Source organism: Pundamilia nyererei, unplaced genomic scaffold (genome assembly GCF_000239375.1).
Source record: "Pundamilia nyererei isolate P.nyererei 1_Seehausen unplaced genomic scaffold, PunNye1.0 scaffold00080, whole genome shotgun sequence".
Classification (NCBI taxonomy): Eukaryota; Metazoa; Chordata; class Actinopteri; order Cichliformes; family Cichlidae; genus Pundamilia; species Pundamilia nyererei.
In genome coordinates this window covers 2,562,824-2,583,832 of record NW_005187481.1, presented here as the reverse complement: position 1 = coordinate 2,583,832, position 21,009 = coordinate 2,562,824, and the positions used below count along the sequence as shown (strand labels likewise).

General features: G+C 39.6%; 2 protein-coding genes across 2 annotated transcripts; one reads left to right on the top strand and one right to left on the bottom strand.

Moving 5' to 3' along the window:
* Window positions 1-8,119: 8,119 nt before the first annotated feature.
* Window positions 8,120-11,493, top strand: cldn7b (claudin 7b). Its single transcript, XM_005737911.2, has 4 exons — window positions 8,120-8,606; window positions 10,456-10,620; window positions 10,716-10,800; window positions 10,900-11,493. Exons 1-4 carry the CDS (start codon window positions 8,384-8,386, stop codon window positions 11,039-11,041), a joined length of 615 nt encoding a protein of 204 aa, XP_005737968.1. The 5' UTR covers window positions 8,120-8,383; the 3' UTR covers window positions 11,042-11,493.
* A 2,142-nt stretch (window positions 11,494-13,635) lies between these two features.
* npm1a (nucleophosmin 1a) lies at window positions 13,636-19,415 on the bottom strand. The gene is made up of 11 exons (XM_005737909.1): window positions 19,224-19,415; window positions 18,045-18,124; window positions 17,708-17,827; window positions 17,335-17,428; window positions 17,094-17,209; window positions 16,930-17,006; window positions 15,536-15,593; window positions 15,336-15,446; window positions 15,105-15,215; window positions 14,947-15,021; window positions 13,636-14,671 (listed from the first exon to the last, which is right to left on the bottom strand). Exons 1-11 carry the CDS (start codon window positions 19,267-19,269, stop codon window positions 14,627-14,629), a joined length of 933 nt encoding a protein of 310 aa, XP_005737966.1. The 5' UTR covers window positions 19,270-19,415; the 3' UTR covers window positions 13,636-14,626.
* Between the last annotated feature and the right edge of the window lie 1,594 nt (window positions 19,416-21,009).

Below are 21,009 nucleotides of genomic sequence, written 5' to 3'. Positions count from 1 at the left end.
ATTAAACCAAATATAGTTCTCAGGGTATCTGGAGGAACCAATTACCCTCAGCATGTGTATGTTTCTATTATAGGAATCTACATGCTAAATTTGAACAAACGTGGGAAAATCACAACCTTGCACTGCGTTTAATTATGTTTTCCCAGTGAGTGCCAATGTTCTCCCGACTGCACGCAATTCACATGGTCTGTCGTTGATTTTCCTGTCAACAGCACAGCATCAAACGGATGCAGAGAAATGATAGAAAAATGTGAAAGAATTGCATGTACATTATGGGAATGCATATGAAAATCATGCTTTACTATTTAGCATCACTTCTAAATATGAAGCAAAAGATGTCATAAAAACTCATTCTAACGAAAATGAACATTTAACATTTTAGTAAAAGTTTGCTTAGAGGAAAGAAACTAAATATAAATCATATCAGTAAGTAATATTCAAAGATGTTGAGTTATGTCAGTGAGACACAGTGTCTGTGTTCCTGCTTCATTCTTCTCAAGTGTTGTCCAATGCCCGAGATGTAAGAGGGCAATGAAAAACATTTTCTAAAGGTACGAGTAAAGCCTTTTACAGCTGCTGTCGAAATACAGCCAAATTTAGATAGTTGGCTAAAGTTTAAAATACTATGTAAATTTAGGCATTAAGATGTGGTCAAGATGAACTGCAGAAGTTAAAGCTGATCATCAGAAGGGACAAAAGGGTGATTTCAGTGATTTTGAACATGGTATGGATTGGTCTGAGCATTTCAGAAATTGCTGATCTACTGAGATTGTCTAACACAACCATCTTTATGGTTTATAGAGAATGGTCAGAAACTATCCAGTAAGCAGCAGTTCTCTGGGTGAAAATGTCTTGTTGTTGCTAGAGGTCAGAGGAGAATGGCAACACTGCTTCAAGCTGAAAAGTAGGTAACAGTAACCTCGGTAACCTCGGCAGCCGGAAGTGATGGACGAGGGCGCAGGGGGTCCGCGCCCTGCCGGAGGAGGAGGAACAGCCGGGTGAAGGGCTGCTCTTGCCGGGAGTGGTGGAGGAGCCGCTCCAATTTGAGGCGGCAGACGAGACGCGCGAAGGTCTGCGCCAGCCGGAGGAAGAGGAGCCGCGCGAGTGGCTGCTCCAGCCGGGAGCGGCGGCATTTACAGAGGAGCTGCGCGAGGTGACAGAGGTCCCCGTGTTTGCGGCTGCCATGCAGGTGCGTCCGCACGGCACTGCAGACCACGCCCACCACAACCATTCATTACAGCCAAGCTATTCAGAAGACCATCTGTGAAGAAGCAGATTGGTTATTGCAGCAGAAGACTACTCCGGTCAGCTTAGAGCAGGAAACTGAGTCTGCAATGCAAAACTGGACAATAGAAGATTTTTAAAAACGTTGCGTTGAGTCTGCATTTCTGTTGGGACACTGTAATTGTATGGTCAGAATTTGACATAAACAACATGTGGGTGATATTTTCTTTCCTCTCTTTGGGCCCCTTACTACAGCTTGAGCATCATTTGAACTCCACAGCCTACCTGTGTACTGTTATGACCACAGCGCACCAATCTTCTGATGGCTGCTTCGAGTATGTCATCTCAAACTGCTTCTTGAGCATGACAGTGATTTCACTGTACTCAAATGGTCTCCACAGCCACCAATTGCGCACTTTTGAGATGTGGTGGAATAGGATGTTCATAGCTGTACATCTCTCAGGAATGATTCCAGCACCTTGTTGAATCTATGCCATGAAAAATTTAGGCAGTTCTGAAGGCAAAAGCAGGGGCCATTCCAGCTGTGTATCTATCTTGTTTAAGATCATAGCTGATTTCTCCACCGCTTTATGGGAATGACTGCTGGCTCTTTCTTTTTTTTTCCATAGTGTTTGCTAGAAAATAGCAAATAAGAAGTAGGCTTATAAAACACAGTTTGTGATCATCAAGATTAAAATTGCGTCCATTTGTTTTACCTGTATATATGTGACCCCATGACTTTAAATGATGAATATAAGAAGTCCTAACATACACCATGTCCTTAAATATTCAAGCTCCTCTAAATATATGAACAGCATCATATACTCATGGATGTTTTAGTAAAAGCGTGAGCTAAAATGGCTGTGTATAGAACTGCTTTGTGTTCTATTTGCTTTAACCATTAGATGGCAGCATTTCACTTCACATGTCTGTTTGTTTCACCCCTGTGTAACCTTATGTCCTTTATCCTGCTTCCAAGAATCATAAAGAACAATTCTGGGAAAAAAGACCTCAGGTGAGTCATAACTGTATGAGGAAAAGTCCTACGTGATATGCTGAGGTTTCATGCAAACTATAAAATCTGTGATTAGAGAATTTTTGAAACTATGTTAAAATTTCAAAGGTTTTGTTTCATTTTAAAGAGTTCCAGTGAGTTATTTCCTTACGTTGCTCTATAAAATGAACTAAACTACAAAAACTTGTTTGGTTAGTTTGTATGTATCGTGAGGTCAGTAATGTGGATTATAAACCAAACAATAAAGGTGTGATTGATAAGAAAAATTGGATCAACTGTTTAGGAAGTACAGCTATTTTTATACATAGTCCCCACAACCTAACATAATTTTACAGATGTTAATTTCTTGTAAATCATAACCAAATATTCACTTGAGACTTCTTCACTTTACTGCAGCCACCTTGAATTACTGCTTCAGTGTGGGTGCAGATCTAACTTTAGTATTTAATAACTCAAAATCACCTGTTGGATTGAGATCAGGTGACCAACTTGACCATTGAAGAATATCACATCCCACACTTGACCATCTCTTGGGCTGCTTTAGCGGTGCGGTTTGGGTCAATATCTATTTGCGCCATCCAATGAGTTTTGCAACATTTGGCTCATTGTCAGTAGAGAGTATATTGCCCTGTTGATCCTGCTTACGTCTATCAACAGTCTGTGGTCCTCTTTCCTGTTTCAGATTGAGAGATATGACAATTGTGTGATATCGTGGTACTTCTGTGTCCTTGGCTTGAGGAAGTAATCTGCTTAAATGCACATTGAGGCACCTTTTAATGAATTAATGTATAAACCACAGGATTTTACATGTTCAGGGTTTTTATTCAGCTGTGTTTCTGATGATTTTTAGGACTCAAGCACATTTCAGCTGTGCTATTGAGGAGTTGAGGAGTGGAAGTGCACAACATTCTCTTTTTGAAAATATTGTCCTCTTTTTTCATTTGAGTGCACAGCAGAGGAGAGTCTGTTTAACTGCTGACTGCAATGTTATAGCATTTTTTTCTATATAAGGCTTCTTTGATTTCATGTTATGACGGCGACAAATGCATTAAAAAAATTTTTGGGGGGTTGCTCTTTTGTTTCTCAAAAAAGTGGACTGCTGTCTGTTGCAGTAGATGGTTCTGTATATTTGAATTTTTAAACCAGATGCAATTCCTGACGCAATGCTCCCCAGAGGCTAGGATTGTGTTTAAGCCCAGTCACATACCCTAGAGAGAAGCATTACAACAGCTGAATACATGTTATAGTAGTTTGTTTTGTTTTTTCTCTAAACAAGCCTTTTGCTAATTTCTCGTTCTCATGAACACAAAAGAATAAAAAAGATGTTCAGCTGAAGGGAGCAGTCGAATGGGGGTTTATAACATGGTGTCCGGTGTCTGAAATCTACACCTACTGCTTTAACTTCACTTAACCGTGTTAAACTGTTTGGGGTGAGCTGTGAAAACAAGCAGTTGAAGAAGAGTGGTAAGCACTACGTTGGTAAAAGCTTGACTGCAGTGCCAAGATCAATTTTAGTCAGTTTTATGGTCATTCAGCCAATTAGTGTTTTGTTTGCTTGCTTGCTTTCTGGTATTGGAGATTTTTTTTTAAAGTATAGCCAAAGGTCTGAAGGCCATCAACACAATTCATAGAATTCAGCGTGTAGAGCAAATACAGATTAAAAGACATGAACCTATTATTTCTTTCATCCGTTCAATTATGTGTTTTTAACATGCTCGACACTGAGCTTTTGTAAAATGTTCCATAGAAATAAAATCACTTTGAATCAGATGAAGTTCCCTTGCATAGTTTTGCTTTCGTTTTTGAGTATGTGTGTTTTTTGTTTTTGAAAAGCAAATGATGTGTCATACTGGGATATATAAAAACTAGCTGCTTCCACTGACTTGACAGATTGCTTGTCTGGTTGGTGCAATTTGCTAATAATTACCAAACTCGTTATACACAGTCCCTCCGCTGTTGTTATATACTCACTTTTCCGCTTTAAAAAAACAGTACCTATTTAAATCTTTTTAAGCAACACACCCTCCCTTTGCCTGTTTTTCTTTTATTAGCTAACCTGTTCAAACCCCTGGCTTCCATCCAGCTTCTCATTTTCAAATCTTCCAACGACAGGAGGAAATGGCCTGTTGTTTAGGCTCAACCAACTAACAATTTGAGATAGAGTTGTGGGGGAGGGGAGCTTGTCAGGCGATGGCTTTAATCATGTCCCCCCCCCCCCCCCCCCCGACGTGGTTCACAGTCACAGAACGTGGGGCACGTGGCTACGTTTACGGCGGGTTAACTAAAATGTAATGGATAAATTGAAAGTTTAACATATCTGTCCAACAACAGATAAGAGATCTACCGGCAATCCTCCCGAAACTTCCGATGAAAGGACACGCCCTGTGAAGCAAAATAAAAACATTTTAGTTGTTCCGTTTGCCATCCGCGCCGAATGAGTCATGTGACTGACCAAAACTCAAGAGACAAATCAAAAATATTTATCGTTTACTTTCTGTATGATGACTCACAGTGGTGACATCAGATTTAAAGTGAAAAGTCTCGGTTTCATAGTAGAACACCTCTGCTCTACAATTTACTTTTTGTTAAGATGTTACACACCGGCGCAAAAGCAGGAATAAGAAGTCCACGTGCCTAGCCTTATCGGATTTACTTGTCGGTGGAAATTGCATTTGAATGTACAATTTTATGCTTTCCATCAACTCCAGCAGATCCTTAACAAAACCTGTTTGACTGCTGATTGAGTTGGCGCCCACTGTTACCACACAGTTGGCAAACAGAAAAAAGTCAAAAGAGAAAGAGAGCCCTATTTTTCATTCTTTCTATATCAAATATATATTGATTGATTGATTATATCTATGTAATCAAAATTCAGATTTCTCAGCAAGGTACACATTTAAATAATATGAAAATCCAGTTATTGGGAAAAAAAGAAGATGACACAAATCAAAGTACTGGATGTCTAGAATTTCTGACTGATAACTCGCATTAAAATCTCCAGCATTTCCTCATCTCAACTCATGTTGTTGTTGTGAATTGGTAAAGGCACACCCTCAGGGTGAGTAACACTCTCAGTCTAAGCTTCCTGAATTACTCCCCAGATCTTCACTTTTTTTTCTGTCTATAATTCCAGCAGTAAGACGTGCTTGATAGGAAAATACTTATGTAACAGAGATGGTGGCAATGGTTTTGGCAATATTCATATGTAGTGAATATAAATACCCAAAGACAGAATGTACAAAATTAAATAATTATTTATTATTTGATAATTATTTTTAAATATTACAGTACTGAGGTAAGTTCATAGTCTTGAAGGTGAATTTTAACATGGCGTGTGATCATACTGTTTTACCCATGTGTCTCAAAAACAAATAAACAAACAAAAACACTCACACACAAAACGTATAAACTTTTTATTATTGTTACTGTGGTATTTGTATGAAACTTCACTTCCCACATTACTTCCAGGTATGTAACTGTCACTTCCCACTTTGGAAATTTATTTTGGCTAATAAAAAAGAAAGACAGTTTGTATTCTTATAATACTATTTATACAGCAAAGAGTAATATGAATGCTTAACAGAATACCTCCCACCAGCTCCCCAAGGAAAAGGGAGGATTGGGTTTCCCCCGCCTCAGGAATTATTATTATGCCGCTCAAATAACCCCCCTTTTATATTGGTGCAACAAAACATACACAGCTAAGTGGAAGGAACTGGAGTCCAGCCTGTTGGACCGATTCCCTCTACAAGCTGTAATGGCAGATAAGGGTCTAACGTGTTGGCTGGAAAAGTTGGGGAACCCCTGGTTAACCCACACCCTCCAAGTTTGGCAGAAGGTAATCAACATTTCTGGGATACACAAAATATTAAAAATTTTCAGGTGGTTTGCTTTCGACTCAGATTTTATTCCAAACAGACACGACTCTAACTTTAAAGCATGGATATCTTATGGCCTTACGACATTCCTCTCTCTTACTCATAGAAATATTGTGCTCAGATTTGAGGTCTTGCGGGACAACCACAACCTGACAAAATACGACTTTCACAGATACCTACAGCTGAGATCACAGTTTGATCATGAATGCAAATTTTCCGACTTTAATGATGCTGAGTCGCATTTTTTCCTCATCCTGAAAAATGCCACGACCATGAACCCTACTAAATCCATTTCTAAACTATACAAAGCTCTCTCTAGTGCCAGCGAGGATAACACTTTATACACTAAAGATAAATGGAAAAGGGAATCAGGGATTGCTATTTCTATGGGGGAGTGGGAAAATGTTTGGTGTTGCCAGTGGTCCACATCCAGTTCTATGAGCTGGAAGGAACATGGCTGGAAGAATATTATTAGATACTTCAAGACACCATATCAGGAGAGATATAAAGGGGCTCATATGCAATGCTGGAGACAATGCGGCTCGACTGTTGCTAACCATTTTCATGTCTTTTTGGACTGTCCCAAGTTTAAAAATTTCTGGATGGGTGTCCAGGCCTCCTTAAGCGCAGTCTTTAACGTTCAAATGCCTTTAGATTTTAAGGTCTTATACATGGGTCTGGTCCCTTTTCTGGAACGCAGGAGTGAGATTAAGTTGGTGCAATTACTCTTGGTGGCAAGTAAAAAAACAATTACTAGAAGATGGTTAAGCCCAGTCCAGCCTACCCTGGATGACTGGTTTGGGATAATTTTAGAGATATTTAGGATGAAAAAACTGTCATATCTGTAAAGAAATCAAAAGGCCAAATTCCACTAAATTTGGAACAATTGAATCCTATTCATTACCCCCACAAGAGCTGACTTCACTTGATCTCACTGTTACTTGTATTTTTGTAATCTACTTATCTAATTTCTGACAATTGTTAATTCACTTTTTTTTTAAATTTACTTATATTACTATTGTTTATTTATTAATTTATTTATTTGTTTACCATGGCAGCAGCATGGGCATCCCCCCAGTTCGTGTTTATAGTTCCATATAATGTGTTGTGTATCTCCTTCTGGAGAGCATGTGAGCAACTCTCCTATAGCCAGTGGAGGATAATATGCACCTGTTGATCACTGTGTTTATCATTTGCTCTCCTGGACTTAATCTAAAAACCTGGAAGGACTCTGTTCCCATGTTATTCATATACTGCTGTGCAGATGGATTTTTCTTGTCCATTCCAAATAAAGATATAATAAAAAACAACAACAAACAAAACAAAAACCGAATGGCCCCGTTATAGAAGGCCGAAGCTGCAGACTCTTTCTGGTCAGAAAAATCTGTCTCCAACAGATGCTGTCTGTACAGCTCAGTGGATAGCAATATTTTAATACTGGTTCACAAAAGTACAACTGAAAATGCTGCAAAATGTTGTGGTTGTTACTGTTGATTGGTTTCGCTTACTCGGCGTCTTTCTGTGGTAAGAATTGCGGCACTGTGTTGTTTATCACATTCTCACTATGTCAAGGTTTCTTAAAAATATCTTAATATATATATAGGTGAACATAAAATTAAGTTTTTATTATTATTTGATTATGTGTTAATTTATGATTGTTAATTTATTATAAATAATACAAAACTATTTATCCAGAATCTTCATTTTGACTGTCGAAACAGTTCAATTTAAAAGACCTCACTATTTTACAGCAGTAAAACAATTCCCCGTCTGTCTTTCTCTATTTCTTATCACTGTGTCAAAAGCGGGACAGGAAGTTGTAATATACATATATGTAATGTGTACAGTTTGTTATAAACTATTTATGGGCATATGCGTGGCATCGCAGTGGTCTGGTTCAGGAAACACTTACATCATGAAACTTCAGGTGTCCGCTACTACGGCAGACGAAACTACGTGCGCGTCCCCGCCCACCTGTGAAACCGCCTAAAAAAGCTCGCTCCCGTTATTCCCTCTCCATTCAAGGTGCGGCAGCCAAGCAGGTGCGTGAGGAATCGTCGAGAAATCATATAGCTGTTGTTTGCTAACTTTATTTTTTAAAGCTAAGGAAAACGTGCCTAGATAGCAAAAGACGAGCCAGTTTTTTTTCTCGCAAGGAAGCAGACTTGTTTTTTTAAAGAAGAGAGAAGTCTGTGTCTTGAGGAGTACCTGAACAGGTGAACAGCGTCCTTTGTTGTTTCAAAGTCAAGTCGGAGAAGAAGTAGAAATGGCTAACTCGGGTCTTCAGATTCTGGGATTCGCCCTGGCTCTTCTGGGCGTGATTGGACTCGTAGTTGGTACAATTATGCCCCAGTGGAAGATGTCTGCCTACGTCGGGGACAACATCATCACTGCGATCTCCATGTACGAAGGACTGTGGATGTCCTGTGCGTTCCAGAGCACAGGTCAAATGCAGTGTAAAGTGTACGACTCCATCCTGCAGCTCAACAGTAAGTGACACGGTTGATGGCTTTTAAATAAGTACGAGCGTCCACATAATTTCTCTCTGTAATGGGCCAAATAATTTAAAAGTTTAACGGCAGGCTCCGGCTTACTGTGAATACTGCGGCAACTTGTTGTACTGTCATTGTTCCTAAGATAGAAGAGGAAATTTTAATGTCTGGTGGGAAGTGACTTGCAGATTGTGCCTACTTTAAATCTTTCTGTTAACTTTTTGGCGCAGTCTGTAGCTTGGTTCTTGGTTTCCTAGAACTGGTCTAACCGGTTTAATCACTCGTTCTTTAATTTTCCTGTTTAAACCACCGAGGAAGGCTACACCTGCGCAGAGCAGCTCAGGTTCATAAAGGCTTTTAACGGGCCAAATGTTTAAACTTATCTTCTATTTTACACAAGGGAATGTCTGTGCACACCTTGGCAATGATTACCTATAAACCATTGTATGATAGAGAACCCCCCCACCCCCACCCACCCACATGTGGAGCTTACCTTTCCGTGTGGGAGTTTATTTGACACCATTTACTCATCTATGTCTGAAGGCCATATGCAAAACCTTTCTCTATAGAGCAGAGCCACAAATGTTTCTAACAAACACCGAATGGCAGCTCCTTTTCGACTATATTCCAGGGGAAATGCAAAAAAAGTGTAGTTGGGTCACGGAGCTGTAAAGTCTAGGTAATTCTTGTTGACCAAAGAGTTCTTCCTGTCGTATTCCAACCATCTTTATGGCTCTTATCTCTTATTATAAATCAGTGGCAAAAGTAGGTTAATAGTAGCAGGGCAGCTTTATTTCCCGTGCTTCAAATTCAGCTGATCGAAGCTGTGCCCTGGGGTCAAACTGCCTGAAAGTCACTGTGGGACAGATCGCATAACTTGTAGTTGTGAATAGCTAATTCACTTGATGGTTCATAGACCATTTGTTTCAATGAACAAACACAAACCCATCTGTATCAGGGCTTTTTTTTTTTTTTTGGGTTATTTGTCAAAACATTTGATTACAATATCTGCGGCAGTGCCGTATCACCTCTTCAAACATGAACCCAATCCAACTCTGATAAGTACTGTGTGATTAAACCTGGTGGTTAGATATGGAGCAAGTGAGTAAATAATGGCCTGTTGTTCAGAAATGGATGCTTGAAATTTCTTTACCAACAATGGATACCAAAACTGGGGAAGGAAAAACACGAATTCAGAAGTGCGAACAAGTCGTTTCTGAGCTCGTTGTCTGATTTTTAGTGAAACCCAGATTCTGTCAGATGGTGTGGGGTTTTTTTTTTTTTTGTTTTGTTTTGTTTTTTTAATAAACAAAGTGTGCACCTGCTTTAAAATGTGATCTGTTAGTGCCTGAGGTTGGGAGCGTCTTCCTGAAATGAAACCTGAAACCTGGTTAGACCTGTTTCAGACTTTCATGCATGTACTGCCAGGCTCCCAACCCCCCAACCCCAACCCCTCCCCCTCGAGCTTTGTTAGACTTCCGGGTAGAGCCAGTTTCTGTGTGTCGTTGTTATAGGGAGTGGCAGTGAGACACAAGAGACGGGTCTCTCTGTTGTGTGTTTGTGTCTGTATTTCCACCACCTTCTTCCACATAGAAAATCTAAACACATAAGTCTGCAAATATAAGTGACAGCTTAGTATAGTTACCAATAAATTGCTGCAGGAAAATGCTGCTGTTTGCTTACTGTTTTCTTTTTACCTCCTTTTAGATTCACGGTAGTAAATCCTACAGCCTGTCACCACACCCTTGTAATCCATGTAACATATTACAGAGTGCTTCATGTTTGTCACATTAACTGATGGTTTAACCCTGGCCCTTATGTGTTTTTTTTTTTTTTTTTAACCCAGGTGCTCTTCAGGCAACCCGCGCCCTCATGATTGTGAGCATTATTGTAACGCTGGCTGGTCTGGGTGTAGCTTGCATGGGGATGAAGTGTACCAACTGTGGCGGAGATGACAAAGTGCGCAAGTCCCGCACTGCAATGGGTGGTGGAATTATTATCTTGATTGGAGGTAAAGAGCAATCTGACTTGGTTGTCTTTAATTTTTATTTATTTATTTTTAAAAGATTAACAGAGTGAATAATGTTGTTGTGTATTCTGCCACAGCTTTGTGTGCCATTGTTGCCTGCTCTTGGTATGCGAATGACATCATCCGGGCCTTCTACAACCCTTTCACCCCTGTCAACACTAAGTATGTACATTACGATCTCAAACTGACCTTTGTGTACTCTGAATATCGCGTCATCTTGGCATAGTTCATCTGTTTGACTGACTAACTTTTTTTTTCTAGGTATGAGTTCGGTGCTGCCATCTTCATTGCCTGGGCTGGTGCGTTCCTGACGGTTGTGGGAGGCGGCATTCTGGCAGCAAGCTGTTCAAAAAGCAAAGGGCGTCAAAGTGGACCAAAGTATCCCATCAAGGATTATGTATGAACAGGAACGTTCCTGGTTTGAGGCTGAAGGAACACTTTAACATTTACACTCGTCCAACTCAGAGATTGAAGCATTGCAAAGATGTATCGCAGGAGGTGGAGACCTCACTTTTTATTTTGTATTTTAGTTTCACCAGTACTAACCTGTGATGTTACTCTATTTTATTAAATTCAGTAAAATATTTTAAATGATGGCTGTTTACCTGAGAACAAGATTATTGGCTTTGTTTTGTCTGGATCTGTACCTACTGCTTGCGTGCTTATATAATGTACACCACACCACCACCCACGTACTATGTCAGTCCTGCCTCATTCTGCCAAAATGCTGTACTGTGACACTGGCAGTAGACCCTTTAGATCAGTTACAGGTTTGGTTCAGTGAACCTCTGCAATGCACTTTGGTGTCTGAAGAGCTTTGGGGCGCGCCAGTTGTAAGCAAATCCCCCCCCCCCCCAAAAAAAAAACAACTAAATTCTGGCATGTGGCTGTGTTATCTTGCTGCTGCCATCAGAGTGCCATAACACATGAGGGAGCATAGTGGGTCAAGTTGCCAGCTATGTCAACAATTGGGCAACAAATCCCCCCCCCCAAATAAAAAAACATGTGTGAGGACTGAATGCATAATATTAAACCTGCCATCCAAGATGAGAAGCTCTGTGCTACCAATATTTTGTTTCCCCTGTGTAAACACACAAATCATACAACCACAAACCATTATAGTTTGTTTTGTTTTTTTTAATCATTTGCAGGAGTGAATTTGGAACTACAAATACGGATTTTTCTAAATTTCTAGTGTTTTGCTGAGAAATGTTGTGACCTTGTCTTTGACTTTCTGTCTTGATTACTGTTTTTTGTTTTGTCACAATATCTGTTGCATACAATAAATTTTCAGTTTTTAAAAAATATTTTTGTTTTTTTTATTTGTAAATTTGTGTTGTGCATTTAAAAATGGAAAGAATTTCTGGCTTTTAGATTTGCGCCATCTCAAAATGAAGACAATGAAAATATGGAGTATTGCAGTGCAGACATATCAGACTCCAATTGCAGATAAATTTCTTATTGAGGAGGCTGAAATCATGAAGGCCACACAGTTCTCCTTCTAAAGGAAAGCCATCTTCCTTCCTTCACACATCATTTAGCTGGCTGCTTTGCTTTGCCTTTAATGCCACCTAGTGGTGTGTATCTCTCTCTATTTATCGCTATATATATATATAGCTATCTATATAGATCTCTATACCGGTATATATCTATATCCTCCTCGCCATTTATGAGGCTGTAGTGTCTTGCTCTAGATCTCCTTCTCGCATTCTTCCTGCCATTCTCTAATCATTACTCTTTCCTCCCTCCAGGCCAGATCATAAACCTACTTATGATACTGGTTTTTCTTAAAAGGGTCAAACCTTTAACGCCTCTCTGCCAGTGTCCCTCACCCTCAAAAAAAGAAACATCTATTGTCTTGTCCTGTAAGATTCAATTCAATTGCTTTTGGTTTATTGTCATATATAACAGTGGCGTTCATGTGGAATCCATTTTGTTTTTAAAGTTGAAAAACATTTGTCTAAATTCTGAACACCATACATCCCCTACTCTAATCAGCCAGATAGCACTGCTAATCAGAAACGTACCTCGCTGAATTGAAGGGACTTTTACTATACACGTAATAGAAAGCCACATTGATACAGAATACTTATTAAATAAACAGGGTCTCTTGCACGAGGCTTCTCGTGTTATAGGAACAGTTCACCTCACAGAGCTATTTATCCACCTGCATTGTTTAGGCATAGGCATGTGTACCCTTTAATACACCAGGATCAACCTTGTGGGACTCAAAATGTAAAAAAAATATAAATCTATAAACCTTGTTATAAAACAACATTAACTGTACTTCTACTGAACTACATCCACACACCAGAAGAGAGGGAAGCCATCAGTGTTTAAAGCATGACCACAAGCCCATTGTCAAACTTCCCTCTGCAGTGTGAGTTGGCAGGTGTGGTTCAGCAAAGAGGTACTTACTGCATGAAACTGCAGTTTTTCCTTAAAAAACCCCAAAACAAAACACCACATCCTGTACCAATTATTTCCATTATAATCAAGGGAAGGCAGATGCTTAACATCTCCCATAACAGGCAGCTTATACGAAGAATCTAAAAAACCAGTAAAATATGTACACTTAATGTGGGGGTGAAGGTTCCCTTTCAAGCGGCACAATCATTCACATGGTAAGCCATTTGCAGGTTGCTGCAGCACATCTGAATATCTGAGTAAAATGTGCTGACACCGGAGGGGTTCTTTATAGTGGTTTGATCAAACAAAATCAAAAGGATCTTGCTTAGAAACGTGGCCAGTGTACACTAAAGTGGCCTTGGCATTTAACAGCATTACAAAGAGAACTTTATAGCCCATCTGCATTTCTGTAAAATGGTTCCTTTGTCAGATGACAAAACACCTATAAAAAGTTATTTGTTCAAAGGTCACATGGAAACACTTGATTTTGTTGTTTGCCAGTCTCATCGCTTCTGTCAATGAAACACCAAGAGGAATGTTGTAATAACTCAGAAACCTAATTTTAAACAAACAACAATAACAAAGATACACATTTATTATTTTATTTTATCAATTGAGGGACAGTCTGTTGAAAAGTCATAAAAACTTGACAGCATGGAATAGTCTGGTGTTTTAACAGGCCTCATGCACTGAGAACAGAATAACCACAGTTGGTCAAACTGCATCTTCAAACTTGATACCAGTAGAAATTTCTATGAAACATTAAACAATTCATTTGCAAATTAACTCACACATACAGTTACTGAGCATGTAACCTTTGGCCGCTGGGCTGTCAGTAGGCATGGCAACACAGAGCAAACAGTTTCACAGAGCTGAAATGTGTTATTACTCAACTTCTAGGTTCGTTGCCCAAACAGATTGGCTGAATCGTTTTCCCCTTGGACGGTAAAAATACATCTCCAACACATTTTGAAAGGAGAGAAATTGCTGTCACAGGATTATGATGCAACAAATCTAAAATTATAATAAAGAAACGACAATGTTCTAGAAAGAGTGACACGTGTTCCTGTTCTTAATTATACTAAACCAAACAAACTTCAGAGTATTTTCAGTATTAGATCCCTGGTGAAGCATGTATTTATTTTTAAATTGTGTAATAGGTGTATTTTAACTGTTTCTTAATAAGAGTATATCAAACTTACTAAAGTGGGGAGAGAAAAAAAAAATATAAGATGAAGAAACAACATAACATTCTCCACTATCTGGTGCCAGAAATTATAAGTTTAAAACAATGCAAGGATTTATTTAAAAACAAAAAACCCACCAACAACCCCAAAAACAAAAAAACCTAAGCCCTGTGCTCTTACAAAAGGGTGATGGAGGTGGACCATGCACCAGTACTGCACAGCTACCGCCCCTCACTACCTCCAATCTCTTCATCCAGGAGGGCAAATTGAAGTGGCCTATACGTAAAGAGCGATTTAAGGACAAGTGTGAGGCACTCAGTTTGGCTTCAGAGGGTTTAAGAGGTGCTAAGGGCATAAACAAGTTATAAAAATAGATAAAACTGCAACGTCTGTTATTCCTTCAATGCCTGCCTCCACTTCCACAGCTCTGCAATGACCTGAGGAGAAAAAAAACCCATATATAAACAGCTGACTTAAATTGTTGTCAAAAACAGAGCAGGTTCATGCAACATGGTCTCTCATTTACTGCAACACAACTTCCTCCTTACTTATGATTGGAATATTTGGACTTTGATGCCCCCTAGTGGCATGACAAATAAATGCCAGTACACCGCCTCCATTTAAATCAAATTACAGCCAGTAGCTACATTTTCACAATAATCTAAGAAAGTAAAAATGTTATAATAGCAGGCAATAGAAATTTGTTGTATACCTTGGGCTCTGTGACCTTGTGACCATGTTTCACAAAGTTCTCAAACTTGGGCTGGGCTTTAGGTAACGTTACTCCCTAGTAGAAAAAATATAAACAAATGTAATCAATTTGCAACTTTAATCATGCCAAACAGATTCAAAGGACATCCAAGAACAAACCTTTTTCACTGCCTCCATCATCTTGGCTTTGATCTCTGGCACACTCAAAGGTCCTTTAGGAGTTGGTGGGGTTTTGGGAGACTTGTCACCTTTTCCTTTAGGTGTCTTTTCCTACATTGGGGAAAAAAATAAATACAAATAAATTAAAGTCTAGACATTAGAAGTGTTGAATTTAATTTTTAAATATATTTGCCTTTGCTCGCCATTCTTGCTCATGTAAACCATTGTTACCTGGTTTTTGGCTGGAGTGTTCGGTTTTGAACTCTTGCCATTCTGTGCAGGTGCTTTGGGTTTGGATGGCGTCTGTTTGGATGGTATAGGTTTGGCTGGAGCTGCCTTGGCCTGTAACAAATGGGCAGCTGTCAGTTGCAGAGTGAGCATGTGTAAATTAAGCTTCAATTTAAAACTCCGCGATAAAGATATCTGCTTGCCTTAACGGGAGATTCTTCTTCCATGCTCTCCTCGTCGTCATCAGCCTCATCATCATCCCTGAAGAAATGAGAAAGATTAAAGCAATAGCAGTTCAACTTTTTTTTCCTCAAATTGACCTCTTGCCTGCAGCAAGGTCAAAGCTTAATTAAAAGCAACAGTGCTCCAAACTGTTGTCCTCACCATCCCAGTAGAGAAATGCAACTTAAAGATGCACACAAGTCATAAGGCACTGTAGCCATTTACTGGAGGGAGGAGTGAGGGAGTGGGCTGTTCGATATAACGATATCGGGTGATGATATGAAAACTTCTATATATTCTCTTACATTAAAATAACCACACTATGGACGGACAAGCGACTGCTTTTATGCGTTGTTGTTGTCAGCAACCACGATTGCTCCAACATCCGCTTGTTCCCCCCATAAACCTTTCACAATGAAGGTGAATATCCTGTTGAGATTTTTCAAAATAAACAGAATCCCGTGAAATAGTATGCAGAGTGTTTACGGCCGAGAAGCTAAAAAGCTGTCAGTTGCTAAAAAACAAAAAAAACCAAACAAACCTTAGAACAGGCTTTTCCCTGTAGCACAACGTGTAATAAATACTCAAGAAAATTGTGGCCATTTCAACTTCTCTAACACTCAACTCCAGGTATACGACACCCAGCTGAAAACATTTCTTGCAAGTCAAGTTGCCCGAGAATCACAGAATTTACAGAAAGCGTAGAATTTATGTGATATTGTTGTCAGGACGGTAAATGTCTTATATCGGGATATGAGATTTTGGTCATATGACACAGCCTTACGAAGGGCTCTCTCTGTAGCATGAACATCGTTTGGTTTTGAAAAGTCTGACATGGACCAGAAAACTTTTTCCCTAGTTTCAAAATAACAGTAACTACTATGCACACTGTCATGGCTACAAATATAACCAGTTTTTAGATGGTTTCCTACAAGTTTTGCTTTTATCATGTTAGGAAGCAACCTCCATTAAGCATTATTTCCACGCTATTAGCGAGTAACAAATGAGCTCTTATAAAACATGACAGAACAAGTGTTCAAAAGCCATCTGACCTTTGCTATGAATTTTATTTTCACAATTTCAGTTGGTTGGGGGGAAGAAAAAAAAAAAAAGAAGAAAAAAAAAGGGTCATTTTCAACAAAAGCCTGCTACACATGCTGGCAGCAAGATGAGCAGAGGTATGTTCTTTTACCAGCAATGCAGTGACGCAAATATGAAATGACGCTTTGCCCAGAGCTGGCCATCTTTAACAACTGATCGCCTACAGTCATCGGCTCTCCAAGAGGCAGGAGGAGGAAAGATGTAAAGCTACCATCTGTTCGCATGAGGACAGCAACTTAAGGACTTCACAGCATTTGTGTGGTCAGACACTCACTCATCCTCCTCATCTTCATCGTCCTCCTCGTCATCCTCCTCATCATCTTCCTCCTCCACCTCCATTTTCATCTTTTTCTGTGTATGAGATTAAAAGTCAGTCATGCGTTTTACAGCGACAAGTTTACACTTTGTACTGAAACCAATTTAAAAACAAAAACAAACCTGAGACTTTGCAGCAGGGGAAGTGGCAGGCCTTTTCTTTGATGTTATGACATCTTCCTCTTCCTCTTCATCGTCATCCTCATCGTCTTCATCAAAAGACTGATCTGCATCCATCACTGCGGGGGCAATTTACAAGGAATTTATAATTAAAAAAAAAAAAAAACTACTCCGTCTGCTGTGCTATGAGGAGTCTTGATTGTGTGAGGGTTATCGCCACATTCTCTGAATTATGAATACTCACTGACAAGGTGCTGTCCACTGATATGGATCGGACCAGAACCTGCCTTCAGGCGAAAAACTGCTGGGGGCGTGATTGTGTAGCCGCCAAGACATGCCTGCAGCAAAACACACAAATAAGCCAGCTGCTGCAAAACTATACAGCAGTTTTTCCTGAGGCAGCACAGCTAAGGAAGAATAAAGCATAAAATAATTTGGTCGCCAAGGTGTGTTTTCAAGCAAGGCAAGGCAAGTTTATTTGTATAGCACAATTCAACAACAAGGTGATTCAAAGTGCTTTACAGAGACATTAGAAACAAGAACAAATAAAAAGCATGATTTAAAATTTATTAAAACAAGCAAATAAACTAACTAACTAAAGCAGAACGTTTACTTACACTTGGCAAGGTAGAGGGCTTAAGTGAAACCAGAACTGCCTTGACCTTCTGACCCTCTGCGTCCTGCCCTTCTACCTCCACCATATGAAGTTCATCTTTTGTGCTGGGGTCCACACAGACCTAAAGACACAACAGAACATTGGATGTTTTGGTGGTGGAAAATTTCAAACTGAAAATGTTAACCAACGATTTGGTATTCACTGTACCACTTGGCTGCATCCTTCTCACACAACCACAAGCAATGTGCTCAGTGTGTGGGACACAATGACATTTTGTACACCGTGTCGTAACAGCTTCAAGTATACAGGGATGAACAAACTGCATGAAAGACACGCACCATCCTCAGATCCAGCTGATGCTCCAAGTCATCGTCGTCAGGATTGAAGACCACTTCCTTTCCAGCTTCCAGCACACACCCTGATGAAGAGATTAAAATAAAATTAATTTTAAAAGAATACAAAAAGTAGAAAATGAGTAGAACCAGTCACTTAGGTGTAAAGCGCTACATATAAGGTGCACACAAGAGGGAGCCCTACAGAACAAGGGGTGAACATTGCCACATGGCAACAGCAGGAATTCCCCTCAAATGAAGAAGGGGAAGAAGTGAAAATCACGTCATCTAAACTTATGCTAAAGTTCTGAAACCAATAGCAAAAGACACGTGCCATGTTAATATTCCAATATGCATCCTCTACAGGTATGACATTTCAATTAACCTGGGTTAAAAGCCAATTGCAGAGCTTTGGATAAGCATCACCAAACTGGAGACAGTCTATTATCAAATTAGAACGATTTGGCTTAGTTTCTGTGTGTGAAAAAGATATTTAGGTCTTGCTCTTTTAGAACCACCTCAGAATTTGCAACATTAAAACAGTACACTGTGACCGTATCTGCTGTTTAAACGATGTCTGAAGTATCCACCCTAAAAGAAGAGGTTAAATTTTAGTTAGTAAGGGGAGCAGAACGACAGATGAAGAATAGAAACACTCTTTAAGATCTGGGGTGGCTTAAAATGCAGTCGCAGGAGGAGCGGTGGGGAGGTCAACGCGGTCCGCGTGTGTTTGAAGCCACGTTGAGACCAATTTCCCCGGCCAGCAGAAAACTGTCAGCTCTAAGAAGAGCTTCAAATGGACAGTTCATCTAAAAAAAAAAAAGCAGGTGCTTCAGCAGAACAGCAGCGCTAACTCTTTGTTTAAAGAAACTGATCAGATATCAACTCCGTTAATAAATCACTGGGGCCGCCATGTTGATAACCAAGCACGTGTGTGGCAGAGTGGTCTGAAGCACAGCAGCTCAGCAAGACTCATTCAACCTCCTGCCACGACTCATAACAACCAACACCACAATACATTTTAAATGTTTTAAATGCAAACAGGTCCACTGTCTTCGTCTGGAACAAGGCACGTGTAGCTAAGCATGCTACGTGTAATTTTTTCTGTTGCTAATGCCAAAAAACACGAGAACACAGAATATAAAACAACCTCAAGTCACACATAAAACAAAGTTGTGCTCTCACCGTAAAGGAACGTTTGTGGCGCCATTGGTTCATCTAGCCCGTTCATGTTTGAGACGAGGAGGCTGACAAACTCCTTATATGCTGTAGAAGAATAACCAAATGGTACCAGCAGCCACTAACTAACGTGCTACAGCGCTCCCGCTCTTCTTCTTTTCTCAATGAGGCACGGAGCGAAAAAAATCAGCCCACACCGCCACCTACAGGACCGCTGCACAGAGCGTCTTAAAGCTAGCTCCATTGTTTGTGTTGGAAAAGTGTAAACGCGCATTGACTGTTAGGAATTACGGTCATTTTGAAATACGTCTCAACACTATAGTCCTTCATTTATTTCCCCATGCATACTACAGTCATTTAAGATGTTTTCTTTACATAAACCTTTAATTTTACGATCCCATCAAACCTTTTATGTTCTTCTGTCACTGAAAATCTGTCTGTAGGTGTCAGCAGTGTGAAAAAGTCTCGAGCTCTTCCTTATTTCTTTATAGTTTACTTCCAAGTAGCCAGGCTTTCTTGTATTGTTGTCAATTTTATTTATGTAATGCCAAATCACAGCAACAACAAGGTGTTTTATACTGTAATGGAAAGACCCTACAATAATAAAGTATTAAAAAGTATTTTTTTATTTGTTAAGCCACTCAACACTGATCTATCAGTCATTCAAGAATGATTGAATTAGGACGCATAACTCAAAGGATGAACCTTGAACCAATTTAAAGAACCAATTTTAAATTGTCTCTTTAAGCATTTTACTAGTAGCCCGTCAAAAAAATCACATCACTTGTTTCCCTTTTCTGGGTCAATCTATGAGAAATACCAACAATAACACAGTTTGAAAGGCATAAAACAATATTTTTGAATCACAAGGTAATCCCTAAAGAGCTTTAGCCAAAAACTTGGCATATTGTGGTATGGTGTGCAGTGTGTCCTTAAAGACATAAAGTGAAGGACAAAATAAGTGGCAGGTCTAGAAAAATAATCTCCTGCACATCGACACTATTTGAAAGTAAAAAGTAGAAAAAGAAATCCAACAAAGGCCTGACACAGGACCTGAGCGATGCATCTAACCGTTCAGTTGATGCTTCATCACTCAGGGAAGTGAAACGGGGATAGCAGTCTCAGGTGTGCCAAGTTACAGAAGAACTGGACTGAAAATCTGTGGCAACAGGTCTTACGGAATGATTGATACAAACCTGAAATTTCACGTGTGGAGACCCAACAGTGACTCTACAGCCACATGTAAAACATGATGACGGCTTTGTCATGTTTTGGGCTCGATGCTGGGATCTTGTCAAAATTGATGAAATTAGGAATGCAGAAAAGTACTGTAAGAATCTGATCACCATGAAGAAAGATTAAGAACTCAAATTTTGCGCAGAACTGTACTCATAATATAAATGCCAAGGAGTTGATAGATGGGCAATTTCTTCACCAAAAATCTTTTTTTCTGATTTTCCCCCACAGTTTGAATAGTTGAGCTAAATGAATACAGATGGGTAAGAAGAGAAAAAAAAAAAAAAGCTAATTAACATGACCCAAAGAGCTTCAACTCTGAGGACTTGCAAATGTCATGGCATATGATTCACACAGTTTTCATACTTGTTACGCCCCCACGATGAAGGTCTAGGGGTGTGTGTGGGGACTGGTAACAAATGGGTCCAGAAAAGAATGAAAGGAGAACAGACAGAGGTGTTTAGTAAATAAAATAGTTTTTATTATTGATAAAATTAACATAAAGAGCCAGCAACGCTGTTTTACCAATAACACTAGAAAAAGAAAAAGGTTGCAA